At 59.5% G+C, this 27,829-nt stretch overlaps 1 protein-coding gene across 1 annotated transcript; it reads left to right on the top strand.

Annotated features, from left to right (window-relative positions):
* The first annotated feature begins 4,405 nt into the window (after positions 1-4,405).
* Positions 4,406-27,829, top strand: LOC115643436 (E3 ubiquitin-protein ligase Rnf220-like). The gene is made up of 12 exons (XM_030547467.1): positions 4,406-4,949; positions 15,467-15,587; positions 15,982-16,024; positions 16,875-16,967; positions 17,400-17,442; positions 18,382-18,428; positions 18,861-18,987; positions 23,327-23,461; positions 24,353-24,425; positions 24,770-24,887; positions 26,749-26,823; positions 27,496-27,829. Exons 1-12 carry the CDS (start codon positions 4,406-4,408, stop codon positions 27,565-27,567), a joined length of 1,491 nt encoding a protein of 496 aa, XP_030403327.1. The 3' UTR covers positions 27,568-27,829.

The raw sequence follows: 27,829 nt of genomic DNA, 5'->3' as shown, positions 1-27,829 counted from the left end.
AAAAGCTTTTGTGGGGAAACATTTTGTTATGAACTGAAATCAGGAGGGACTTGGTGGCAGGGGCTGATCTGGAGCCAGCGGGCAGCTTTCCCTTGGTTTCCCAGGGCGCTGGATCAGGCCCGCTGGCCGAGGAGGACTGGGCCAGTGGAGCCTGATATTGATCTCAGTTGCATGTATGTAAATCTGGAACAAGCTCTTGATCCCCAGGGATTTACATTGGCATAAATTGGAGTCCCAGTTTGAGAACATGCTTTATGTTCAATTGGTCTTTAGCATCTGCTTCAAGTTAAGCACAAATACACATGCCTCTGCCTGGTAAAACACACACACACACACACACACACACACACACACACACACACACACACACACACACACACACACTGGCCTTGCACAAATACACACACCTCTGCCTACACACACACACAAATACACAGATATACTGGCCCCACACAAATACACATGCTTCTGCCTGCACACACACACATATGCTGACCTCACACAAATACGCATACCTCTGCCTGCACACACACACACACACACACACACACACACACACACACACACACACACACACACACACGCTGGCCTCACACAAACACACATACTTCTGCCTGCACACATACACACACACACACATATATGCTGACCTCACACAAATATGCATATTTCTGCCTGCACACACACACACACACACACACACACACACACACACACACACACACGCTGGCCTCACACAAATACACATTCTTCTGCCTGCACACACACACACACACACACACACACACACACACACTGGCCTCAATAGCAGTGAGGCTGCTCCCAATCAAACACAAATCCTGGAAGCTGCTAATAACTTACTGGGCCAAATTCTGCTCTTGCATAAACTGGTGTAGAGGGGTGCCACTCCATTGGCCTCAAAGGGCCAGATCCCCACCTGGTGTAAATCTGCATCGATCCATTGGGGCAAATGGGAGCAGACCCCCAGCTGGTAAGGTATAAATGGGCTGTAGATGTCACTCCCTGAGCCCCAACCGGGGTCAAGTGGTGTTGCCCCATTTACACCAGCTGGGGATTTGGCCCAGTGAAATTACCCTGGTGTTAGCCTGAGGAGAATCAGGCCCTGTTGGCCCCCTGCAGCCCAGGAAGAGAGAAGGGCCCGGATTCTCTCTCCTCTGCGAGTGTGTGTGTGTGTGTGTGTGTGTGTGTGTGTGTGTGTGTGTGTGTGTGTGTGTGTGTGTGTGTGTGTGTGTGTGTGGTGCAGCATGTGCAAACGCCTGGAGAAAGGGACAGTAATTTGCCTTTAATGGCTGAATAATGGGATTAAGTGCCCCCCTGCAGGGCGGTGTGGGGGGGAGCAATCCACAAACAGGCACATCCCTCCTTCCCCCCACCAGCAGCATCCTGTATCCTGCCCCTTGGGTCAGTGACTCACACCCCTGCCTGGGCCCTTCCCTGCTGACCCAGCCCCCTCCCAATTGCCAGCCCATTCTCTGGAGCCCGCCTCAGCCACAATCCCGGCCCATTGGCTCAGGCACTCGCCCCCCACCGCCCCCAGCAGCTGTTTATCTAACTGCTTTCTTCACTTTCCCCTTTGTCCCATCAGGGGGTCTTCCTTGATTCCTTGTAATTCACCCGCCCAGACCACCCACAGTCCGGCCTGCCCAGCTGCGAGGGAACCACAGGGCTGGGAGGGGGGTGTTAGGTGCTCCCCGCCTGCCTTTCCACCTGCGGGGGTTGCCGGATAACATTGAGCCCCAGGACCAGAGAGGATCCACATGGGAACACGCAGAGCGAGTGGGTAGAGCAGGGGCTGGGAGGCAGGACTCCTGGAGTCCGTGCCAGCTCTGGGAGGGGAGCAGGATCTAGTGGTTAAAGCACACTGGGGGACTGGGAATCAGGACGTCTGGGTTCTATCCCTAGTTCTGGGAGGGGAGTGGGGTTTAGTGATGTGAGAAGTGGGCACTGGGAGTCGGGACTCCAGGCTGCTATCCCCAGCTATGCTGCTGAATCATGTCGCTGCTCTGTGCCTCAGTTTCCCCCTTGGTAAAACAGAGATAATAATGTATTTGTGCCTGTCTAGCTGTAGATCACGTTACATACTTGCCTATCTAGAGGAGCTTCGTATATAGCGGAGTAAAACAAAAGTCTCGAATGAATGTTTTCCAAGCTCCAGACGCTGTATATTTCAATCCTGCTTATAGCAGAATATCTGCCAGAGACAGAAGTGACTTCACGGGTCATAACAGGGCCGTCCAGAGGATTCAGGGGGCCTGGGGTTTTTGGCAGCAGGGGGCCCCTGCTTTGGTGGTAATTCAGCAGCAGGGGGTCTTTCCACTCCAGGACCTGCCGCCGAAGTGCCCCGAAGACCCAGAGCGGAAGAAAGCTTCGGACGCCCGGGCCCCGTGAGAGTTTTCCAGGGCCTCTGGTGCGAGTGAAGGACCACGCTCCAAGGGCCCCAAAAAACTCTTGTGGGGGCCTCTGTGGGGCCTGGGGCAAATTGCCCCATTTGCCCCTCCCCCGGACGGCCCTGGGTCATAAACCCTCCTACGCATCTGCAGGCCGTAGTCTCAGCTGACAAGGGGTAGCCGTGTTAGTCTGTATCAGCAAAAACAACGAGGAGTCCGGTGGTATCTTCGAGACCAACATGGAGTGGGATTTTCCACTCCATGCATCTGATGAAGTGGGTTCTAGCCCACGAAAGCTTGTGCCCAAATACATTTGTGAGTCTCAGCTGACTGAACTTAGGGTGGTTCGCACCAGCTGAGGATTTGGCCTTTGTACAATGACTGAGAGGCCCACCAAGGCAGGGAGAGAATTTGGCCTTGCTTGAGCGCCGTCTAGATGAAGATGGCGGGTCGGGTTTGAGAACTGGCCCCACGTGTTTGGACACAACTTGGGACCTAGCAGAGACTGTTCAGCAGCTTTCCGAAGGGTGGCTGATTGTGAGCAACGCTAGGCTCCATTAGCACAGCGCCCCCTAGAGCCACACTTGAGCACTGGCGCCAGCACTGACGGCCGCCCCTCACTGAGCTTCCCACCTGCTCCCTGCAGCACAACGCCCCCTAGTGCTTCATTGCGGGTAGTGGGGCCAGCCATTCCTGCCAGGAGAGAGCGCCCCCCGCTGAACCTCCCACCTTGCTCCCTGCAGCACAGCGCCCCCTAGTGCTTCATTGGGGGTAGTGGGGCCAGCCATTCCTGCCAGGAGAGAGCGCCCCCCGCTGAACCTCCCACCTTGCTCCCTGCAGCACAGCGCCCCCTAGTGCTTCATTGCGGGTAGTGGGGCCAGCCATTCCTGCCAGGAGAGAGCGCCCCCCGCTGAACCTCCCACCTTGCTCCCTGCAGCACAGCGCCCCCTAGTGCTTCATTGCGGGTAGTGGGGCCAGCCATTCCTGCCAGGAGAGAGCGCCCCCCGCTGAACCTCCCACCTTGCTCCCTGCAGCACAGCGCCCCCTAGTGCTTCATTGGGGGTAGTGGGGCCAGCCATTCCTGCCAGGAGAGAGCGCCCCCCGCTGAACCTCCCACCTTGCTCCCTGCAGCACAGCGCCCCCTAGTGCTTCATTGGGGGTAGTGGGGCCAGCCATTCCTGCCAGGAGAGAGCGCCCCCCGCTGAACCTCCCACCTTGCTCCCTGCAGCACAGCGCCCCCTAGTGCTTCATTGCGGGTAGTGGGGCCAGCCATTCCTGCCAGGAGAGAGCGCCCCCCGCTGAACCTCCCACCTTGCTCCCTGCAGCACAGCGCCCCCTAGTGCTTCATTGCGGGTAGTGGGGCCAGTCATTCCTGCCAGGAGAGAGCGCCCCCCGCTGAACCTCCCACCTTGCTCCCTGCAGCACAGCGCCCCCTAGCGCCACAGTGGGGTCAGCACTGATTCAGACTGGCAAGCACCCCTCCCAAGCCCTGCCCCACACTCCATGCAGCACATTGCCCCCTATTGCTGCATTGGGGCTCTGCGGATGGCACTGATTGCCAGGGGAGAGCACCCCCTGCTGAGCCCCCCCCTCCCTGCAGCACGGTGCCCCCTGTTGAGCCCTCACCGCGGTCCCTGCAGCATGGTGCCCCCCTAATGCCATGCTGGGGCATTGGGGTTAGCACTGACTGTCGGGGGGAGCACCCCCACTGAGCCTCCACCCCGCTCCCTGCAGAATGGTGCCCCCTGCTGAACCCGGCCCCGCTCCCTGCAGCACAGTGCCCCCTGCTGAATCCTGCCCCGCTCCCTGCAGCACAGCGCCCCCTGCTGAATCCTGCCCCGCTCCCTGCAGCACGGTGCCCCCTGCTGAGCCCCAGCCCCGCTCCCTGCAGCACGGCGCCCCCTGCTGAGCCCCAGCCCCGCTCCCTGCAGCACGGCGCCCCCTAGCCCTTTGGTTAATTGTCTCTCTCTCCCCTTAGGTCCCTGTGCTGTGGCATGATGGAGAACTCTCCCGGCCTCCTGAACCCCCTGGCGTCCCCAGCCCTCCTGGTCCTGGCCTCCACTTCAGAGGGCACTCGGAGCACCAGCACTCCGTGCCAGCAGCCCCGCCACTTTGGGGTGCCAGTCGCCATGGAGAAACCATCCCAGCTGCCATTCCTTGGCGCGGCTTATTCCCTGGTGTATCCCCACCCCGACTGCCTGGCGCCCGCCAGCCGCAACTATCCCCCGCAGCTGCTGCCCCTCCCGCCGCCTTTTGGCCCCCCTAGCCTGGAGCAGGGTGGGGTGGGCATGCTGGGCTACAGTGCCCTGCACCCCTTCGCCCCCTTCCACCTCGCCGACGACGTCGAGTGCTTCCCGGGCGGCTTCCTGGTGGGCAAGAGGGCCAAGGGCCGGAGCGGGTCGGAGCCGCCTCAAGTCTGCCGCCTGGCGCTGGAGAAGGAGATGGAGGCCCAGCGCACCCAGATGGGGCTGGAGCCCATTGGCGGTGTGTCCGGGCTGCACCCTTATAAGGGCTCCCCGAATCCACGGCATGGCAAGCCAGGTAGGGGGCGAGGGCAGCACCCCCAGCATCCCTCGGCAAACTGGGGGAGGGAATAGAATGGGGGAAAACAGAGGGAGAGAGAACCAAGTGGGGGATGGATCTTGGGGAGTTTGTCTGCCCCCTGCCCAGGCCAGGGGCTCTAAGCCTGGGTCCCCCTGGGGAACCCCCTTCCCCCGCCTTTCTATCCACAACCCTTTTCCTTGCCCTCCTCAGCAGCCCACCCTCACCCTGTCTGGATCTCCCCCCACCGCCAACACCCACTTTCCCTCACTGTATTCACCAGCTCCCCCTTCCCCTTGGCCTTCTGGGCTGCTCCCCCATCCTGGTAACCCCCAGCTCCCCTCAGTGTCTCCAACTCCCCCCCCTTGCCATCCCGGGACCCCTCCCCCCAGTGTCCCCTGATGCCACCCCTCCCCTGACTGGCCCCAGGACCTCCCCCTTGCCATTGAAGGGGCTTGCGGCTGCGTCCGGCCCTGAATGGCCATCGCGGAGGGGTGGGGAAGTGGCGGGCTGTGGGGCGCGCACGGGGAGCGACGCTGTGGGTGGGTTATGGTGCACTTACACACCGTATTCATGGCCTGGGAGCTATTTAAGAAGATCTGGGGCCCGTGACCCCTGAATACAGGGTCAGGGTAGATGTGGGAGGAGGGCGATTGGACCAGACCTCCCACCCAAAGTGAAGCAGCCAAACCTCCCAGGTGGGACAGCATGGAGTGGGTAGAGCGTAGGGAGCGGAGGTCTGGGGATCCAGACTCCTGGTTTCTATGTCCAGCTCTGGGAGAGGAGTGGGGTTCAGTGGTTAGAATATGGGGGAGCTGGGAGCCAGGACTCCTGGGTTTTATCCCCAGCTCTGGGAGGGGAATAGAACCCAGCCCCTGTGTGCCACAAATCCAGACATCTGGAGCTGGGATTTTCCTCTCTCCATTGACCCCCACCAAAATCTGCTGAGCCCCCTGAAACTGATGTGCTTGTGGGGTGGACTCTCTGTTGTTTGCGGGGAAGGAATTTCAATCCCTCTGGTTTCCCACGGGCAGCCTGTCCCAGCAAGCGCTCACTCTGCAAACCATCCCTGTTTGTTTTAACTCCCTGTGGCGAACCCCAATTGCATGTCAGGGCCTGCCAGGGCCATGGCTAGTTGGGAGATTACAGCCCTGGCTAAAATGGTTGTGACAAATTCACCGCAGACAGCAGCTCTGTGGCAAACTCTAGGGATCCCACATAATCTCCCTGAGTTACCACATGGGCTGGGCAGACAGTAGGGGGAGGCAACGAGCCAGCAGCCACATCACTGACTCCCTTTGGGGCCTTGGGCCATTTCCCCGCCTCAGTTTCCCCATCGCTACAGAGCTGCAGGCGTGTGACACCGATGGCAAGTCAGTGGGTCTGATTCTCTTCTTCCTCACATCGGGATAAATCAGGAGTAAGTGGTGTAAATCAGCAGGTTAGATCAGAATCAGGCCCAATGGGAGATCTATTCTGACGCAGGCTCAGGCCTGCTTAAATTGAGCTCCTGCTCAGCATAAGCTGAATTAGCCGTGGCTGGGGGCTCATTAAGGCCGGCTTTGTCCAGGAAACTGCCTTCACTCCTGATCCTACCGAGGGCGCTGTTTTACCTGCAGGCCCATGTAGACAGGATGCTGGTGTTCTCACAGCCCATTGCCGCATGGCTCACCCAAGCATCCTCGAATTTACAATCGAGCCTAAAAATCCAGCATCAGGGTGCCGGGGCTGGGGGGCTGTCCCACCCCTCCCGGTCTCTGGAGCTGGGGTCCCATTGTTAGTTTAAGGCAGGGGTTCTCTACCTTTTTCTTTTGGAGTCCCCCCCACCTATGTCTCAACAACTGGTTTTCTGCATATAAAAGCCAGGGCTGGTGTTATGGGGTAGGAAGCAGGGCACTTGCCCGGTGCCCCATACCAAAGGGGGCTCTGTGAAGCTAAGTTGCTCAGGCTTCAGCTTTCTGCCCTGGGCCCCGGTAGGTCTAATGCCAGCCCTGCTTGGCAGACCCCCTGAAACCTGCTCGCGGCCCCCACAGTGGGCCCTGGACCCCTGGTTGAGAACCACTGTTTTATAGGCTAATTGGGGTCTAAGGCCTGATGACCCTTAACCCCGCACCTCCAAATTCCCAGGATCATGTCATGTTTACACTAAGCGAGGAAACCCCTTTGGGGAGAGCGGCTGCTTCTCTTGCTTGGCTCGGATGTGTGTGTGTCTTCAGAGCGACACCGCTCCCTACAGCTGTAGCGGTGCCGGTGCCCTCTGGGAGCCCCCTGCCCCATAGCTGCCAGGGCTAGAACCCTCCTGCCTCGCTGGGCATCTCTTGCAGTAGAGACGAGCCAACATGTCACAGAAAAGGGGCCTTCTGCATTGAGGCTGCTGGACCCCGGACAAACCCTGTGGCTGTCTCGGGCTTGCTCACCACCAGGGGTCTCCCCGTTGTCTCGTGGAAGAGGTTGGCATGGTCCGGGGCAGGCTGGCTTTGATCCTGCTAGGATGGGGTCCCTGCTCTGCGACTGGGCCCCGGAGGGGGGGGGGGGTTTCCAGTAACTTGGCAATGGCAGGTCCGATGCACACAACAGAGCAACCTCTGTTTATCTCCCAGCAGGAGTCAACCACATGGTACAAACACAACCTTTTCACAAGCCGCTGAGCAGCCTGGTCTCCCCCTCCTCCACTTTGCACGGCTGTCCCACCCCGGCGAGGGGAGCTCGGGTGGGCCTGGCTGGCCCCCTCTTTCTCCTGGATCTTGTCTTTTTGTCATGCTAATCCCCTCGCTGGGTGTATTCATTCCCTTCATTATCTCCAGGCTGCCAGGAGAACAGTGGCAGATGGATGAGATTCAGGGTAAAAAGTCTTCTTCATAATCCAGTTCATGTCCCCCTCCCCACCCCCACAGGCACTCATTACTAATGGGGCTAAGAACCTTGTTAACCACTAGGGCAGCATGGAAACAGCATGGGCCCACCTGTGCCTACGGGGTTAAACAGATCGATGCTTCATACAGAGGATCAGCTTCAAGAACTCTCAAGTCTTCAAAAAAAAAAAAATCACAAGTCCTCCCATCCCCCATGAAATTGACTTAAAAATCATGAGGGATTTTTAATAACAATACTTAGATATTTTAAATTGTACCGCTTCCCTGGGAGGGGATGGCCTGACCATTGCTTAGAGTCTTTAAAATGAGATGTAAGGATCTTTTGATGGATGTGTTTTAATCCAGCTTCTGGGAGAAATTTGGGCTGTGTGTGGTGGGTCAGGGGTCAGGTGGGCTGGTCATGTAGGTCCCTTTTTGCCTGGGAAGCTTCCTGATGCTCCCAGCTCTGCATTAAGATAATGACTAGAATCCACTCTCATGCTTCAGGGCTGCAGCTGGTTGCATGTGGGGGTCAGGAAGGAATGTCCCAGTCCCCCCCGCCCCCCGCCATCAAACGCATAGTTGGCCAGATGGATCCTGTTTTTTTCCCTTGGGACACAGGGCAGGGTGGGCCAGTGCTCTGAGCAGATCGAGAGAATCCCTTTTCTAGCTATCTGGCTGGTGGGGCTTGCTCCGGATCAGACTGATCGCCCAATTAGGAGTGAGGAGGAATATTTCCCAAGTCAGATGGGCAGAGATCTTGGGGGCAATTTAGCTTCCTCTGCAGCATGAGGCTGGGATCATAGGGGCATGTTTCACCTAATCAGTTCTTGGGTGTTGGTGACACCTTGGTCCCTCTTGGTCTCTGCCGTTGGTGCAAGACACTTTAACTGTTCGTGGACTCAAAATGCTTTGATTTAACTAAAGCAATTGGGCTCAGCATGGGACTGGGGGGTCCGGCAGGAATTTCGTAGCATGTGCTCTGTAGGAGGTCTGACTCGATGGTCTAGCTTCCCCTTCTGGCCTTAAATGCTTGGAAACAAAGTATTTTCCTTTTGGTTCCAGAACCTTTAGGGCCCCATTTCCCAGCATCTCTCTGCCACCACAGGGGCTAGAAATTTGCTTAAAAAAATGGAAAGCTGAGATTCTCCCCTAATCTCCTGACTCCAGGGGGTGGGGCTTTAACTAAAAACTCCCTGGGTGGAATCCTGGCTCGGCTGACATCAAAGGGAGCTTTCCTGTAGATTTCAAGAGGGCCTTCACCCGATGGATTCGCGAGGGTTTATCTAGCTCTTTAATCACTAGTATTGTTATTTACTAGCGAGTCGCTTGTTTTACACCCAGTGAGCAGCCTGAGGCCCCCATGCCTATGATGTGTGTAGACAGCAGCAGGGAGATTTCATTGCCTGTGGCACCAAAAGGACACTGCCCGGACCGGAGCTGAGAGGAAATCAGGATTTCCTGGTGCTCCGATTTTCACCAACATCAGCGGTGCCGAAAACATTCCCTGAAAGCTTGGAAGGGATCGGATGTTGTGTTCAGAAGTTATCGCAGAGATGGAGACACGCCACTGAGTTGATTGTAGCATCTCACTTCACTCGGTCCATTGTTTTTATTGTGTCATGGCCCGGGACCCCTTTGTGCCGGGCGCTGTAGGTTATTTCTTAGGTGTATTATGGTAATGTCTAGATGTCCCAGTCATGGCCGAGGACCCCTTTGTGCTGAGTGCTATAGGTTATTTATTAGGTGTATTACGTTAACGCCTAGGAGTCCCAGGACCCTATTGCGCTAGGTGCTGTACATTATTAGGTGTATTATCCTAATCCCTAGGAGCCCCACTCACGGCCCAGGACCCCCGTGTGCGAGGCACTGCAGAGACAGCCCAAAGAAAGACAGGCCTTGCCCAGAGCATTTCCAATCTATGGTGGACTTCCCAGCCCCTCTGCTCAGGCCGCTCTCTCATGACACTGATTTATGCTGCCACTCTTGGGTGTTTCGATGACCCTTCAGTACTACAGCCTCTTTGGCTTGAGAATCTCCCCACAACGCCCTTCCAGCACCATCATCCCCAGGACCTGGATCTCCCTGCCTCCTGCTGGCCGAAAAACGCAGGGAATCTCAGACCCGAACCTCTTCAGCATCAGCCTGTCTCTGGGTCCCACCGGCTGGGCAGAAAGGTCATGCATGGCCAGTCCCCAGTACGGGGTACCTCTATCCCTGCCCCACGCTCCCAGCTAAGACACAATGGGGACCCTGTGCAGGTTACTGCGGGGCTGGGGAGCTGATCCTGAGGCCAAATCCCCCCACCCTAGTGCCCCCTGGATCAGAAAGAGAATGCCTGACACCCCCCCCCCCCGCACGGCAGTGACAAATGAGGGGGAAGGGGCCGTGCTGGCGGGCTGGGACTCCATTACATCTCACATGTATTCACAGCTCCCTGTGTGTGACCGGCCGCCCAGCTAGGGGCATAAAGCCTATTTTCCGCTCAGCTGGGTGGGCTCAGGACCCCCCACGGCACGGCTGGGAGGGGGAGGCCCTTTTGGGCCTCTCCATCAGGCCCCTGGCAGTGACAGGGCATGAAGAGGACAAATTGGCATAGCTGATTCTCCTCAGGGGGCCCCCGGTCCCTAGGGGAGGGGGGAGCCCAGATCCAGCCCCTGTGAAGCAACCCAGAATGACGCCTGCTGACACACCCTCCCGATTTGTCTTTGGCAGATGGGGTGGGGTGGAGAGGAGGGCAGAGTAGACAATGGCCCTTCATGATCTTAACTCAAGCAGAACTTTTGCCTCCATTTCCTCACTCCCCCCCACACTGTGCAGCCATCCACTGCCTCCTCCTTCCCGTGCCAGGGAGGGGCTGAGCAATAGAGGTCCAGTGCGGGGGAGCTGGACACCCCCCGCCCCGCCCCTGCAGACACACCCTCACTGGGCCTAGTCTGGAGTCAGCAGCACAAAGGGAAATGGGGGAGCATTATCCTCAGTCTACAGACTAGGGAAACTGAGGTGCTGGGGAGTGACTCTCCCAAGATTATGCAGAGAGCTAGTGGCTAGATTGGGAATGGAACCCAGGAGTTCTGCTCCAGCCACTAGACTCCCCTCCCAGAGCTGGGAACAGAACCCAGGGGTCCTGGCACCCGGCACCCAGCACCCCTCTGCTCTAACCATGACACCATACCCCCCTTCCAGACCCAGGAATGGAACCCAGGCGTCCTGGGGTCGGGGTCTCTGACAGTAGTGCTGAGGCCCAGCGCTCTCCATCACAGAAATGCACTCCCACCCACCCCTGCGCTGTTGTGTTGTTGTTACAGATCATGACACGTTTGCAGTGAAATTGGAATCCCCACCACTGGGAATTGCCTGGTTTCCTTCAAAGCTCTGCCCCTGGCTGGTGGGAAGGCTTCCCCCCCCTCCGCCTTCGTCACTGACTGGTGGTTCCTCCCCTCCCCGCCCCCTTGGTGGTGGAAGCTGGAGATTTGGAGCCGAGTTTCACTTTGAGGGGTTCTTCGGGGTTTTGTCTGACGTGGAGACTCAGAGCGAAACTCGGGAGTTGGAGCCCGCACGGGTCAGCTGGGGAGAAAGTGCTGTCAGGGAACTCCAGTCAGATGTCATATTGTAAATATTGCCTGCCCTGGCACTAACTGGGGGGACCATTGTGCCAGATACTGCACAGCCCCCGACTGAAATCAGGGCCTCATTGTGCCAGGCACTGCCCAGACCCTGACCGAGATCAAGGCCCCATTGTGCCGTGCGCTGCACAGACCCCGACTGAAATCAGGGCCCCCCATTGTGCCAGGTGCTGCCGAGACCCTGACCGAGATCAGGGCCCCATTGTGCCAGGCTGCCCAGACCCTGACCAAGATCAGGGCCCCATTGTGCCGGGCGCTGCCCAGACACATGGTAGGAGACAGTCCCTCCCTACCCCACAGAGCTCACAATCTGATAGTCAAGCCAGACAAAGGCCGAAAGCCAGTGTGCTAAGCCACTGCCATGGTGGAAGGATGTTTGTGTAGTGACGGCATTAGACGAAGACTCAGCTGCAATTCCTGGCTCTGCCATGACTCCCTGTGTACCCTGGTGGAAGTCAGAGCCCTGCTCTGTGCCTTAGTTTCCCCATCTGCAAAATGAGTTACCTAGACCCTTTCTGCCTCTCTACGTTGAAGAGCTCTCCAGGAAGGGTCTGCCTCTCCCCTGGAGTTTGTACAGCACCAAGCGCAACAGGGCTCTGATTTTGGATTGAAACAACAATAATTATCCTCATTTTACAGATTGGGGAAACTGAGGCACGGAGTCAGACTGTGGTGAAAATGTAGGTGTTTCAATAGGAAGTAAAATCCTGAACAGTACGGGGAGCCCATGGAAGAGCTGAGAAGTGAGGCTAAATCTCCAAAGGCCCAGATCAACTTGTGTGAGAAGCTCAGCCATCAATATTGATATGTACATTGTCTCTGCGGACGGGGGGGTGCCCTGCCCCACCTCGCCTCACCCTACAGCTGTCTGAGGCCTGCAGGCGTCAGTTTCGCAGGAAGTTCTACCTTGCAGCTGGAAAGTTTGGTTTTTTTTCAAGGGCAAATAAACAGAACCGAAGCACCTTGCTGACTTTTGGCCTCCTGGGACATGGAATTGAAACTAGGAAACACGGTCCCTTTTCAGCTCTAGTACATTGGAGATGGGGGCGGAGGGGAAGGCTAAAAACAACCCACTGCTTGGGAAACAACATTTCATGAGGTCAGTGAGACCCAATAAGATCTCAGCTCTGCCACTGCCTTGGGGGAGGAGCGTGCCTGCTCTGTGCCTCAGTTTCTCCTCCCCACTCCCCTTGTCTATTTAGCTTGTCAGCGGGAGTTTTGCTGCTATGAAGTCAAAGGCTGGGCTGGAACCCAGGTGTACTGACCTCAGTCCAGTGCCCTGGATTACATCGCAGTGCCTCTGCGCGCACCTTGCCTCTTGGGGTGCGTACAGCGCCTGGCACAATGTGGGGGGAGGGGAGGCTGGTCTTGGTTGTTGCCTCTGGCTGCTATAACCAGGGCTGATCTTGCATCTGCTGGAAAGGAAGAAGAGTCACACCTTTGATCTCTCTGCAGAACCTTCTGTCCTCTCCCAGCCTTAATCTCTCCCTTCCATTCAGACCCTTCCTCCCACCCCTGTCCGGCAGCAGGTGCCCTGCTGTCCCTGGTTGGACACGATAACCCCAACAGACAGCAGGGACAAAGGCTCAGTGGGATTGATTAATAGCTCGTTAACCAGGCCCTGACCCCCAGCCAGGGCTGAAGGAAGAAGCTCCCGGGGTCACATCGCAGAGGGCCGCAGCCCATTGACCAGACTGATTGATTGGGGATCTCCGCTCCCCGGGCTCCTCGGCCCCAGCTGCCCTCTGCGGCCCCCCCCCCCCCCCGAGAGGCCTTGGCTCGGTAACCAGCCCCTCCCGCCCCTTAGGCAAGACAGGGACTTACAGATTCAGGCTCTCCCAGCAGGGGGTGCTGTGGAGAGTGGGGCAGGAACACTGGCTGTGGAGGAAGCTCCCAGCTACCCCAGCCCTGGCCTCTCCCAGCAGGGGGCGCTGTGGGGAGTGGGGCAGGAGCGCTGGCTGTGGGGGGAGCTCCCAGCTACCCCAGTCCTGGCCTCTCCCAGCAGGGGGCGCTGTGGGGAGTGGGGCAGGAGCGCTGGCTGTGGAGGAAGCTCCCAGCTACCCCAGCCCTGGCCTCTCCCAGCAGGGGGCGCTGTGGAGAGTGGGGCAGGAACACTGGCTGTGGGGGGAGCTCCCAGCTACCCCAGCCCTGGCCTCTCCCAGCAGGGGGCGCTGTGGGGAATGGGGCAGGAGCGCTGGCTGTGGGGGGAGCTCCCAGCTACCCCAGCCCTGGCCTCTCCCAGCAGGGGGCGCTGTGGGGAGTGGGGCAGGAGCACTGGCTGTGGAGGAAGCTCCCAGCTACCCCAGCCCTGGCCTCTCCCAGCAGGGGGCGCTGTGGGGAATGGGGCAGGAGCGCTGGCTGTGGGGGGAGCTCCCAGCTACCCTGGTCCTGGCCTCTCCCAGCAGGGGGTGCTGTGGGGAGTGGGGCAGGAGCGCTGGCTGTGGGGGGAGCTCCCAGCTACCCCAGCCCTGGCCTCTCCCAGCAGGGGGCGCTGTGGGGAGTGGGGCAGGAACACTGGCTGTGGAGGAAGCTCCCAGCTACCCCGGCCCTGGCCTCTCCCAGCAGGGGGCGCTGTGGGGAGTAGGGCAGGAGCGCTGGCTGTGGGGGGAGCTCCCAGCTACCCCAGCCCTGGCCTCTCCCAGCAGGGGGCGCTGTGGGGAGTGGGGCAGGAGTGCTGGCTGTGGAGGAAGCTCCCAGCTACCCCAGCCCTGGCCTTTCCCAGCAGGGGGCGCTGTGGGGAGTGGGACAGGAGCGCTAGCTGTGGGGGGAGCTCCCAGCTACCCCAACCTTGGCCTCTCCCAGCAGGGGGCGCTGTGGGGAGTAGGGCAGGAGCACTGGCTGTGGGGGGAGCTCCCAGCTACCCCAGCCCTGGCCTCTCCCAGCAAGGGGCACTGTGGGGAGTGGGGCAGGAACACTGGCTGTGGAGGAAGCTCCCAGCTACCCCAGCCCTGGCCTCTCCCAGCAGGGGGCGCTGTGGGGAGTGGGGCAGGAGCGCTGGCTGTGGAGGAAGCTCCCAGCTACCCCAGCCCTGGCCTCTCCCAGCAGGGGGCGCTGTGGGGAGTGGGGCAGGAGCACTGGCTGTGGGGGGAGCTCCCAGCTACCCCAGCCCTGGCCTCTCCCAGCAGGGGGCGCTGTGGGGAGTGGGGCAGGAGCGCTGGCTGTGGAGGAAGCTCCCAGCTACCCCAGCCCTGGCCTCTCCCAGCAGGGGGCGCTGTGGGGAGTGGGGCAGGAACGCTGGCTGTGGGGGGAGCTCCCAGCTACCCCAGCCCTGGCCTCTCCCAGCAGGGGGCGCTGCGGGGAGTGGGGCAGGAGCGCTGGCTGTGGGGGGAGCTCCCAGCTACCCCAGCCCTGGCCTCTCCCAGCAGGGGGCGCTGTGGGGAGTGGGGCAGGAACACTGGCTGTGGAGGAAGCTCCCAGCTACCCCGGCCCTGGCCTCTCCCAGCAGGGGGCGCTGTGGGGAGTAGGGCAGGAGCGCTGGCTGTGGGGGGAGCTCCCAGCTACCCCAGCCCTGGCCTCTCCCAGCAGGGGGCGCTGTGGGGAGTGGGGCAGGAGTGCTGGCTGTGGAGGAAGCTCCCAGCTACCCCAGCCCTGGCCTTTCCCAGCAGGGGGCGCTGTGGGGAGTGGGACAGGAGCGCTAGCTGTGGGGGGAGCTCCCAGCTACCCCAACCTTGGCCTCTCCCAGCAGGGGGCCCTGTGGGGAGTGGGGCAGGAACACTGGCTGTGGGGGGAGCTCCCAGCTACCCCAGCCCTGGCCTCTCCCAGCAGGGGGCGCTGTGGGGAGTGGGGCAGGAGCGCTGGCTGTGGAGGAAGCTCCCAGCTACCCCAGCCCTGGCCTCTCCCAGCAGGGGGCGCTGTGGGGAGTGGGGCAGGAACGCTGGCTGTGGGGGGAGCTCCCAGCTACCCCAGTCCCGGCCTCTCCCAGCAGGGGGCGCTGTGGGGAGTGGGGCAGGAGCACTGGCTGTGGTGGTGGGGGGAGCAGCCCGCTGGGTGGGACGTCCCCGGAGCTGGGGGGCTGACCAGGCTGCCTCCTTTTTCCCAGGGGAGAAGAAGCTGGAACCGTTGGCCCTTCGGTGCCCCCTTTGCCAGAGGGAGCTGCAGTGCGCGGAGCTGGGGCACCACCTGCAGCAGGAGATCGAGAGACTCGCCCACCTCCTGGACAGGTATGGGAGCCTCCTCCCTTGGACAGGCATGGGAGCCTCCACCCCCTCCCCATGGATAGGTATGGGGGCCCCCCGTCCCCTCACATGGACAGGTATGGGAGCCCCTCTGCCCTGCACAGGTATGGGAGCCCCCTCCCCTCAGGCAGGTAAGGGAGCCTCCCCTCCCTTGGACAGGAACGGGAGCCCCTCTTCCCCTCCCCATGGACAGGTATGGGAGTCCCCTCCGCCCTCCCCATGGGCAGATACGGGAGCCCCCCATCATGGACAGACACAGGAGCATCCCTACTCCAGTCAGTCAGCGAGACCCCTGGATGGCGGGGGACTTTGTGGACTGGTCCCACTGGGGCTCTGCACTCTCTGCCCGGCAGCTCACCCTTTCTGTCTCTCTCCACAGGGAGGCCATGACCCCTCTGGAGGACACCCAGAGATCGTCCCAGGTGAGCTCCCCTTGCCCCCCGGCTCCGGGGATGGCTGTTGCAAAGGGGTTTTGTCCCTCTCTCCCCCTCCCTGCGGGGTTCCCCCCACATCCCCATCACCCTTCCTGGGGAGGGGCACTAAGGAGCTAGAGGCTGAAGTCTCCCCTGTGGGTGAACTCCAGGGGGTGCCATCCTGACCCAGCCCAGCCCAGCCCAGTCATTGCCCCAGCTCACCGGCTTTAAGAGGCAAGAGTAGAGGTGGTGAACACTGATTCTTCGCAGAGAGCTACTGAGACTGGAACAGCCAGGAGCTCACCCCACAGCCAGTGCTCCTGCCCCACTCCTCACAGTGCCCCCTGCTGGGAGAGTCTGGGACTGGAGTAGCCAGGAGCTCACCCCACAGCCAGCGCTCCTGCCCCACTCCCCACAGCACCCCCTGCTGGGAGAGTCTGGGACTGGAGTAGCCAGGAGCTCACCCCACAGCCAGTGCTCCTGCCCCACTCCCCACAGCGCCCCCTGCTGGGAGAGCCTGGGACTGGAGTAGCCAGGAGCTCACCCCACAGCCAGCGCTCCTGCCCCACTCCCCACAGCGCCCCCTGCTGGGAGAGCCTGGGACTGGAGTAGCCAGGAGCTCACCCCACAGCCAGCGCTCCTGCCCCACTCCCCACAATGCCCCCTGCTGGGAGAGCCTGGGACTGGAGTAGCCAGGAGCTCACCCCACAGCCAGCGCCCCCTGCTGGGAGAGCTTGGACACCAAATATCCATAATCACTCAACCCTCGGGGGCTCCAGCCATCCCGCTGTTCTTCCCCTGCTGCTCCAGCCCCACATGATCAGTGGCGCAAGCTCACCCTTCACATCTTCCCTTCCAGTCTCCAGCGATCTCCACTCAGGATGGCATGGACTCTCCCAAGGGGTCGCCACAGGCCTACGAGGACGGGCACAACAAGGTGGACAGGCAGCAGGTGCGCTCCCCCCCTAACCAGACCACAGCCCTCAGCAGAGACTCGAACTGGGGACCTTCGGCTGTGCAGACATTAGCCCCAAACATGGGAGATATAGGGGCCCTTCCCCCAGCTGGTGTAGCTGGCGGTTGTAGTACCCAGACTTTGCCACTAGAAGGAGACACGATTGCATCGACTAAGCCAGGGTGTTGCACGAGGTTAGCAATCCAGCTTGGAGCCATGTGGTGGGGGTTGGGGGGCCTGACTAGGGGTCCCCTTTCTCTCTGACCCATGGGCAGGGGGGAGGCTCTGCAGATGTCTCTGGGAGAGGGGAAGCCTTCCACTCATGCTCTCCAGCTGGGGCGAACCGCTTAGAGCCTGGGGTGGGAGGCGACATGAGAGCAGTTTTCTTCCTTCGCCTGAGACTCACCCCTTTGCTTTCTCCCCCCACAGACCTTTCTGCGGGTGAAGTCAAACCGGGAGGGCCGCATGGGAGGTGAGAAGGGGACTCAGCATGGATCTGGGTGTGTAGGGGGTGGCATTTATACTGGGAGGGTCGGGTCGGACTGAACCTTCATTGGCGGTGTATCATGCTGATAAGGGATGGGAAGGTCTAGTGGTTAGGGCTGGGACTCTAGCTCTAGAGTCTAAAGTCCACCCTCATCTAATGGTGAGGGTGGACTTTTCTCAGCTATGCCTCTCACCAACTGTGCGGCACGTCACTGCTCTGTGACTCAGTTTCCCCATGTTTGTCAAGTGAGGGGGGAGGGATAGCTCTGTGGTTTGAGCATTGGCCTGCTAAACCCACAGTTGTGAATTCAATCCTTGAGGGGGCCGTTTGGGGCAAAAATCTGTCAGGGGATTGGTCCTGCTTTGAGCAGGGGGTTGGACTAGATGACCTCCTGAGGTCCTTTCCAACCCCGACCTTCTATGAATAATACTGAGCCACTTTGGAAAGTTTCACAGGGGAGGCACTTTGGAAGCAGAAAGCATGACCCTGGGCCCATGCCTGGCTGGGCAGCCCCCAGTGCTTTTGGAACTTAATAACCTGAGCAGGTTAGGTTGCAATCTGGGCCCCGACCCAGTGACTCCATCCAGGGCCACCGAGAGTGGGTTCGGGCACTGGTGACAATTTTTTTTCAGGCCCCCCCACCAAGGGTGGACCAGCTAAATAGGGCCAACAAAGCCAGGGAAGCCAGGCCCTGGGCCCCCTTCCAGACTGCGGGGCCCCAGTAGTTTGTACCGGCTCCCCCCCCCCCCGACTCTCGTCGGCCCTGACTCCATCTCCCTGAGTGGTCCCCTGCCCAGGTCCCTCCAATTAGATCCAGCTGCCCACTCCCCATGAGCTGTCCAGCACTCCCCATCAGCCTCCTCTCCAGGGATGCACAGCCTTCCTCTGGAAGGTGCTTTCCGATCTGTCTCTCTTGTTTTGCAGCCAGAGCCGGACGGTTTAAGCGAATCAGGCCCTGCCTGGAGGAGTCGGTGAGGATCCGGGGCTGGGTGTCTGGGTGTGCATGGATCGGGCCCTGCATTTAAGGGATTTAGCCCCAGAGATTGCCCCTGAGTGGTGCCGTGTTAAACTGCAGCCTGAGGGCCAAGGATGAGGGCAGGTATTTTAATATGGGATTGCAATAGAGTCTTGTGGAGAGTGAGACTGTCCCCAGCAAGGCTTGATACCATGGTAGATGGGCCCATGGATCTGATCCAGGATGGCAGGAAGTGGGAGGATATGGGGCTACTTGAGCCCGTGGGTCTGATCTGCAGCAGTGTGGCCAGGGTTGGGGGATACTAGATTGCAGAGGTGTCCCTTGAGGGGAGATGGTCTCTGCTTCCCACCCCTACCAAGGATCGAACTCCCAGCAGCAAGAGACAGACTCCCCCCGCATACGTCCGGTGTCTGTCTCTCTCCCGGAGGCCCAGATGGAGGAGCCTCTCCCCAGGGGCTCCAGGCTGGCCGAGGCGGAGGACGAGTTCTCCGATGAGAGCCGCTGCGGTGGGTACGAATATCGCAGCCCGAAGAAAAACGTTCTGGAAACAAAAGGTAGGGGGCAGCTCTGGTGATGGGGACAGACGGGAGGGGAGGGGCTTGGGAGGCATTCATGTGGGTCCCTGCCCCCTCCCCCCGTAGGTGAATTCTCTTCTCGACCCTCCCTCTTCCTCGCTTTCCCCCTCCCCCGCTGCTCTGGGTGCATCTGAGCTAGGCCTGGAGCTGTTCTGTGTCAGTTACTTCCAGATGCCTCTAGGCTGCTCTAGTGACCTTAAATTGGGATGGCACTGGCCCCCCAGGGGACTCTGGGGCTGGCATGGGGCCAGGGTTAGGGTTCTGCACCAATCTGGCAGGGAGGGGATCGTTCACTGCACTGTGGCTATTCCTGTTCTCCAGGGCTCACAGGGGGAGGGGGTAGGGGTGGACCAGGGGCATAGTTAGGGCTGTGGCTATTCTCGTCTTCCCTAGGGAGCGGAGCATAATTTAGAGCAGCCTGGAGGCTGCTCTACCTGCAGCATGGGCTGGGAATGTGTGGAGCATAAAGGTAGTTTCAAGCAACTTTCCCTCTCTCCCTCCACTGTCCCAAGCACAGGAAGGGAGTAACTGAGAATTCACCTGTGATGGGTCTGTTCAGCACTGGGCTGCACCGGCTCTGAGCCAGCCTGGTGTTCCTACCCGCTCCCCAGAGGGGCTCTCTGGAGAGGGAGGGGTCTGTTCACAGCTGTGGAGCTACTGGATGAGTTTGTTACACTGGTGTTAGAGTCGGAGCAGAACCTTTGATGCTGGAAAATGGGCTTGGTCAGACTAAAGTAGGGTGTGATACACCTGTGTGTACTGGAGGCAAGACCAGTGCCCTCTACGGGATGGAATCAGCATGCTCAGGTATGTGTCATAAGCCCTGTATTGCTAATGGAGATTCTCCTTTAATTCAGGCAGCAGAAGTTTGACCCTTTGGAGGAGTAGAAGGCTCTGTCCCCGAGGCCCCCTGTGTATGGCTTAGCTGAAATCCAGGGCGTCTCTGCTCCGCAGGGCAGAGATTCCAGGCAGATTCACCCCCTCTGCTTTGTTCTTGTTTTTAAATCCAAACCCCTCTCCAAAGCACGTTCCCCAGCCAGATGCAGAAACGTCACAAATTTCAGTTCCTCAAACCCACACCTGGATTTGTACAGACTGATTGACTCAGCAGAACCCAACTGAGAAATCTGACAGTTTCCTGTACTTCACGCTTCCTGCCCTCAGTTCAGCCTGGGCTCAGTTCTTTGCTATGGCATTCACATCCCAAAAGACCTAATGGGATTAGCGTGAGGGGTCGGGGGCTGGGAATCAGGACTCCTGGGTTCTATCCCCAACTCTGGGAGGGGAAGGGAGTCTAGTGAGTAGAGCTGGGGGGGGGGGTTAGGTTTGGGGTCAGGGCTCCTGGTTTCTATCAGCTGCTCTGGGAGGAGAGTGGTTAGAACACGGGGGGCTGGGAGTCAGAACTCCTGGGTTTTGTCCCCAGCTGTGGGAGGGCAGTGCTTAGAACACTGGCTGTGGGAGAAGGGAGTATTGTCTAGTGGTTGGAGCAGGGAACTGGGAATCAGGACACCTGGGTTCTCTTCCTGTGTGTGACCATGGTCAAGTCATGCCCCCCTCTCCCCTGGGGCCCAGTGTGCCTCAGTTTCCTTATTTGTATCACGGGAGCTATACTTCCCAGAGTGGGTTGTGAATCTTATCAAAGCCCTTTAACACAATCCTTAGCTCAGCTGGCTGGTGCTATAAGAAAGGCAGGATGGTCCAATGAGTCTAGGATGTAGGAGACCAGGGTTCAAGTCCCTGCTCGGCCACAGACTTCCTGTGTGACCTTGGGCAAGTTACTTAGCCTCTCTCTGCCTCAGTTTCCCCATCTATACTACGGGGATAATAGCCCTGCCCTGCCTCCTGGGGGGTTGTGAGGATGTGCTGATTGTGAGGTGCTCAGATGCAATGAGGATGGGGGCTGCCTAAGACAGACTATACAATACAACGTGTTGTTAATTATCAGTGGTAATTAGCAGCAAAGATGGTGGTGAGGCAGGAGAGAGGGCAGCCTCAGATCCCTCAATGGAAAGCGGGAAGCCTACAGAGCAGACACCTAGGTCCAGCTCCCTAGCTGATGTAAATTGGTGTCACTCCATTGGAGTCAGTGGAGCTCTGCTGCTTTACACTGGCTGAGGATCTGGCCCTTGTGGGATAACTTGCCCCAAATCTCTCCCCCTTTCCTGGGGGGTTTGCCCCATGGGAACAGGAAGGAGATCCTTGGCGGAAGAGCTTCCAGGCCCAGCTGGAGCAGAGCCGGGGGGCAGGTGGGCAGGATGGAGCAAGGGGCTGAATCACCGACTAAGCAGGGCCATGGGCGGAGGCTGTGGGCCCTCAACAGAGGTCAATGCAGGAGGGGATACCTGGTGTGTGACCCCGCAGGGCCTGTTAGCGCCCCGTAGTTCATGGGCTCCAGAGACTGCATGGAAGGCAGAGGAGCAGCAGCAGGAGGAGGTGGATGGATGCAGGATGTGGGCTCTGGAGCAGCCTCCCTGCCCCGTCCAATCCTGCAGTGTGATGCTGGGAGGTGGTTTAACTGGAAAGGAGGGAGAGGCTTCCTTAGACTTGATCATTCAGGACACCTGAGTTTTCATCTGGGCTCAGCCACTGATGTGCTGTGTGGCCTAGGGAAAGTCATATTGCCCCTCGGTGCCTCAGTTTCCCCTCCCAGCCTGTGTCTATTTGGAGTGTAAACTCTTCAGGGCAGGACTTGTTCTGTGTCCGAGGCGCACTGGGAACCTGATCTCCATTGGGGGATCTTAGATGGGAAGCTCCCTAGGGCAGAAATGATCTCTTTGCTCTGGGTCTGTGCAGCACCCAGCACAAGGAGGTCCTTAGGTGCTACCATAATACACCTAATAAATAATGTTCAGCTCCCCGCACAATGGAGTCCTGCTGGGCCATGACTGGGGTGCCTAGATGCTACCGTAATACACCTAATAAATAAGGAACTATACTGACGCTCATCCTGGGGGGCCAGAGTTTTAGTCCAGTTATGCTTGCCATCCTCCACCCCCCCCACCTTCCTCACGAAAAATTGTGCAAAGTCTTGGTTTTGCTGAACAAATGTCAAACCCGGTGAACTTTGGACAAGACAGAATTTTTGTGGGGATTATCTCTTTGCTGGGCACCAAGGACAAAAGTGGCAGGGGGTCCCGAGGCTTTTGGAGAGGAGCCGGTGGCCCCAGTTCTTAATGATTGGGCGTTGCGGTGATACTGTGCAGCTCGGGGCCCCATTACGCTAGGTGCTGTACAGACCTGTTGTCCCATGCTAATGCTGCAAGGGAGACAGGAGAGGGCTGTTTAATTTTGTACTTAAAACTGGGGCCTGTCTGGTCAGTTTCTTTGGTGTTTTCGGTTGTGTGTGTGAGCTGGTTTAGGCCTGCCCTGGCACCCTCCCCCCATACACTTTTGTTGCCACCCAGGATCTGCCTGGGCTGTTGTGAAATAGGATCTGCTGTCCGTGGGAGGAGGGAGGTGCTGCTAAGCCTGACACTGGCTTCCTGCCCCTAGAGCAGTGCAGCTGGGGAGGCTGTCTCCCTGCCGCCCCCCCGCCCCCAGTGTCTCCCAGTTCAGGTTGTCATGGAGGAATCCCCCTGGCATTGTGGTTCCCACTTCCTCCACTCGCCTCTCTGTCTGCGGTATCTGGTCAGGGAGTTCCCTCAGAGGGATAGTTGTATTACTATACGTGGGGGTGGCAGGGTGGGGGCATTGCTACCCTTATTTCAGGAGCGTGTGCCCCTGCCTGCTGCCCGCCCCACCAGCTGCCTTCCTGCCCCTCCTTCCCTGCACATTTGTTCCACCAATCTGCTTCCCAAAGCCACCATCCTTTCAGGGTTCCCTGCCAGGCCAGTGAGGTACAGCGATGAGCTGGACTTCCTCGTCTGTCCCTCCCTCCTCATGCTGCTGGCTGACCTTGGGCAAGTCACTGCCCCTCCTCCATGCCTCAGTTTCCCCTCTACCTTCTGTCTATTTAGATTGTAAACTCTCTGGTGCACTGTCTCTCGCTGGGTGTTTGTGCAGTGCCCGGTGCAACGGAGGGGCCCGTGATCCCAGGCGGGTGTGGGTCTGTGCAGCGCCTGGCGTGATGCGAGGCAGGGAGGGAGGTCTGATCTCAGTTGGGGGGAGTCTCAGTCAGATGCTACGCTGTTCGTTTCTCCCCCATCCCCGGCTGGCCACGCGTAGTGGTTGGTGAGTGGACTCCAGCCTTGGCTAAGGGATATGGCTTTTCTACCTCAGCCAGCAGAGCCTGATGCCATTAGATCTTGGGGATCGCGAGTGGGGTCCATACAGCTGATGCCCAGCGCTGTATTAAGAGCCTCTCCCCCATCTCTCCCAGACTGCAGACTCTTGGTGGCACGGAGCAGCGATGAGACGGACATGGACTCGGATGGTGACGAGCTGCCGGCCTTCGCCAAGCGGACGTATCCTGTTCCCTGTGGGGCTGAGGGAGGAGCTGACCTTCTGGGCTGGGGTGAGGAGCAGGCGTAAGGGCTGTGAGGTTTCCCTTCTGCCCCTAGACTAGGTGACTATTCAGAGAAGTGGCATGGGAGCAAAACCCCACGGCTGCACCATTCGCACCTGCAACTCACAGAGGTGCAGCTCGGCCCTGCCTCCAGGCCGCACGGCCCTGTGGCTTGAGCTGGTGGAGCGCTCCCCCGGCTGGCAGCGGTTGTAAGTCCCTTAGTCGCTCCCAAGTGGACCCAGCAGCTGGTGATGTGCCACGCCCTCTATAGGAATGGGGAGAAAACAGCACACACCCTAATTTCTGTCAGCGCCAGCCCAGCTGATCAGCGCTCGGGCAGCCTGGCGCAAAACGGGAGGCCAAGGTTGGATTGAAGCATTGTGCTGGGCCGGTGGTGAACTCGTACTCTGTGGAGTGGGATCTAGTGCTTAGAGCAGCGTGTTCTGAGAGCCGAGGCACCTGGATTCTAGTCCTGGCTCTGGAAGGGCAGTGGGGTCCAGTGGTTGGAGCAAGAGGGCTGTGACTCAGGACTTAGCTTTCTGGACCTGGCGCTGAACTCTGCCTCCCTCTTTAATTCAGGCAGGTTTCTTTGCCTGTTGTGCCTCAGTTTCCCTCTCCTCACCCTCCCTAGCCAGTTTGCAAAGTGCTTTGAGATCCTTGAATGAAGGGCAAAGCACACTTGGGATCTGTATCACGTCCTGGCCTGGACCGTGGGCTCTGTAATCAGCATGTTCCACGACCACCTCTCTTGGCAAACTCAGCTCGGGCCACCTCCCTGATTTCAGCCCGGCTTTTGGGGGACACTGTCTAGATCCCTGGAGCTCTCCGGCTGTGGGGAGAGGGGGCTGTAAGGGTATTGTCTCTTCCTTCACTGCCACCTGACCAGGTGCCTGTCTCCAGTCTCAAAGAGTGCCCCAGCGGAGGAGGACAGCAGGAAGCCAGGGGTCCGGGGTGCACCTGGGACGGCAAGAGGGTAAATCAGTGGGGGCTCCCGCTTTCTCTTGGCTCCTTTCCAGTGCCCTGTTGCTCAGTGGCTGAGCTGCTCCAAGGGCTCCTGTGTGCCCTCGACTGCCCTAATCTGCCCCCTCCATTGCGCCATCCTGCTAAGAGATGGCCCCGGCTCTGCGCCGTCCGTCTATCTTTTCTCCCTGGCCCTGCCTCACATGGGCCTGCCCCAGAATCCCAGCACTCCCTTGGGCCACCTGGATCCGAATTCTGACTTCGCTTAATCTCTAGTCACCTTCCTTCTCCCCCCTGCCTTGCTCATGTCCAGTGCCAGCCTCTCGGCTTCTCTCCAATCCTCTCCTGTCCCCACAGCAAGGCGGAGGAGGAGGAGGGAGACTCCACCCTCACCATGGAGCTGCTGAAGGCTCAGATCCAGGAGCTGCGGCGACAGCTCCTCCAAAAGGATTCGTACAAATGCCACATTTGCCTGGTAAGGGTGGCCCATCCCCTGGCTTGTTACCAGCCCCTCACACACACACACTGGGCCCAGGAAGCAAAATTTGGACCCGGATCCGACATATTAAGATCTGGGGGTTTTGACCTGGCGTCTGAACGAGCAAGTTCCTGTGACTGGCTCCCAATGCAGAGCAGTTAGCGGTGGGATGCTGTGATGCCCTTCCCCCACATCTCTGCTTGGGACCAAAACATGGGCTCTGGATTCCACTCCCTCCAGAGTCTGGCATCATTCTGGATACTTGAGTAGCCAGGAGCTCCCCTCCCTGCAGCCAGCGCTCCTGCCCTGCTCCCGACAGCGCCCCCTGCTGGGAGAGGCTGGGGGTGGAGTATCCAGGAGCTTCCCCCACAGCCAAAGCTCCCACCCTGCTCCCTACAGCACCCCCTGCTGGAAGAGGCTGGGAGTGGAATCGCAGTGAACTCCCCCACAGCCAGCGCTCCTGCCCTGCTCCCGACAGCGCCCCCTGCTGGGAGAGGCTGAGGGTGGAGTATCCAGGAGCTTCCCCCACAGCCAGAGCTCCCACCCTGCTCCTGACAGCGCCCCCTGCTGGGAGAGGCTGGGGGTGGAGTATCCAGGAGCTTCCCCCACAGCCAAAGCGCCCACCCTGCTCCCTACAGCGCCCCCTGCTGGGAGAGGCTGGGGGTGGAATAGCCGAGAACTCCCCTGCAGCCAGCGTTCCCACCCTGCTCCCTACAGCGCCTCCTGCTGGGAGAGGCTGGGGGTGGAATAGCCGGGAGCTCCCCCGCATCCTGTGCTCCCGCCCTACTCCCTACAGCACCACCTGCTGGGAGAGGCTGGGAGTGGAATAGCAGTGAACTCCCTCACAGCCAGCGCTCCCGCCCTGCTCCCTATAGCGCCCCCTCCTGGGAGAGGCTGGGGGTGGAGTATCCAGGAGCTTCCCCCACAGCCAAAGCGCCCACCCTGCTCCCTACAGCACCCCCTGCTGGAAGAGGCTGGGAGTGGAATCGCAGTGAACTCCCCCACAGCCAGCGCTCCTGCCCTGCTTCCTACAGCGCCCCCTGCTGGGAAAGGCTGGGGGTGGAATAGCTGAGAACTCCCCTGCAGCCAGCGTTCCCACCCTGCTCCCTACAGTGCCCCCTGCTGGGAGAGGCTGGGGGTGGAATAGCTGAGAACTCCCCTGCAGCCAGCGTTCCCACCCTGCTCCCTACAGCGCCCCCTGCTGGGAGAGGCTGGGGGTGGAATAGCCGGGAGCTCCCTCACAGCCAGCGCTCCCGCCCTGCTCCCTACAGCGCCCCCTGCTGGGAGAGGCTGGGGGTGGAATAGCTGAGAACTCCCCTGCAGCCAGCGCTCCCGCCCTGCTCCCTACAGCGCCCCCTGCTGGGAGAGGCTGGGGGTGGAATAGCAGTGAACTCCCTCACAGCCAGTGCTCCCGACCTGCTTCCTACAGCGCCCCCTGCTGGGAGAGGCTGGAGGTGGAATAGCTGAGAACTCTCCTGCAGCTGGCGCTCCCACCCTGCTCCCTACAGCGCCCCCGGCTGGGAGAGGCTGGGGGTGGAATAGCCGGGAGCTCCCCTGCAGCCAACGCTCCCGCCCTGCTCCCTACAGTGCCCCCTGCTGGGAGAGGCTGGGGGTGGACTAGCTGGGAGCTCCCCCATAGCCAGCGCTCCCACCCTGCTCCCTACAGCGCCCCCTTCTGGAAGAGGCTGGGGGTGGACTAGCTGGGAGCTCCCCCACAGCCAGCGCTCCCACCCTGCTCCCTACAGCGCCCCCTTCTGGGAGAGGCTGGGAGTGGACTAGCTGGGAGCTCCCCCACAGCCAGTGCTCCCACCCTGCTCCCTGCAGTTCTTTCCCAATGTTCAGTCTCTTTCCTTTCCAGGACTCGTACTCCGTGCCGTTGACTTCGATTCAGTGTTGGCACATCCACTGCGAGCAGTGCTGGCTCCGGACCCTGGTAACGCCCCCCCCCCATTCCCTTTGGGTTCCCTGCCCATGCTCCATTATCTGCTCCAGAGCATGAAATACACAGTCCAGAGCCACCCCTTGTGCATTTCGCTGCATAACCCCCGTTAGCTCTCCTCTCCCCAAGTCGCTGCTCTGTGGCTTTGAGCCCCCCCAATGCTGGCTTGACTCCAGGCATCGATGGCCAGTCAGTCCTACCCAGCCCTCTGTTCTGTCCCATTCAAGCTCTCATACCGGGCCCATCACCATGGTCCCTGATGCCTTCCATTTGCCTCTTCCCAGGGGGAAATTGTCTCTTCAGTGGTTTCTTATTGTGCTCTTGAAGGGAAGTCTGGTCCGATGGTTAGAGCAGGGGGGCTGGCAACCAGGACATCTGGGTTCCATTCCCAGCTCTGGGAAAGGAGTGGGGTCTAGTGGTTAGAGGGGAGTGGCTGGGAGACAGGACACCTGGGTTCCATTCCCAGTTCTGGGAGAGGAATGGGGTCCAGTGAACTGGGGGGTCAGGGTTCTCAGGTCCTATTCCTAGCGCTAACACTTAGCGCCCAGAGGTAGCAGCATGACGGGTGTGTTGAATGCAGGGTGCTCTGCTGGAGTGGGGGAGCATTGTTAACCATTTACCAGATCTCTTTTAAAGCTTGCCGTGTCCCGCTGCCCTTTCTTCCAGGGCTCCAAGAAGCTCTGCCCGCAGTGCAACGCCATCACGTCCCCTTCCGACCTGCGGCGCGTGTACCTATGATCTCAGGCCAGCCTCCCAGCCCCGATGGCTGCATCCTTCAGCACGAGCCACGCATCCCGCTTCCCCCAGGTCCCCCCACTGCAGACTGAACCCAAATTGGGAGGCTGCTGACCTGTTAAAACAACCTGCCACCCATCCTGGGAAGTGAAAGCAAAAGGAGCTACACCTGCTCCGGGCATGAGTCGTGACTAGCTGTGGCATCCCCTCGCCATGGCTGGGAGCAAGGGGGATTGGGTGGGAGGGCTGATTTCCTGTGGCCAGT

The sequence above is a fragment of the Gopherus evgoodei genome, unplaced genomic scaffold (assembly GCF_007399415.2).
Source record: "Gopherus evgoodei ecotype Sinaloan lineage unplaced genomic scaffold, rGopEvg1_v1.p scaffold_59_arrow_ctg1, whole genome shotgun sequence".
In the NCBI taxonomy this organism is placed as follows: domain Eukaryota; kingdom Metazoa; phylum Chordata; order Testudines; family Testudinidae; genus Gopherus; species Gopherus evgoodei.
This window is presented reverse-complemented; position numbering and strand designations above follow the sequence as displayed.

Bases quoted from the DNA above. Each gene is read 5' to 3' on its own strand.
- LOC115643436 (XM_030547467.1), top strand. From the start codon at position 4,406: ATGGAGAACTCTCCCGGCCTCCTGAACCCCCTGGCGTCCCCAGCCCTC. The intron at 16,025-16,874 runs GTGAGCTCCCCT...CTTCCCTTCCAG, and splicing joins ACACCCAGAGATCGTCCCAG to TCTCCAGCGATCTCCACTCA. The intron at 23,462-24,352 runs GTGAGGAGCAGG...GCCTGTCTCCAG, and splicing joins AGCTGACCTTCTGGGCTGGG to TCTCAAAGAGTGCCCCAGCG.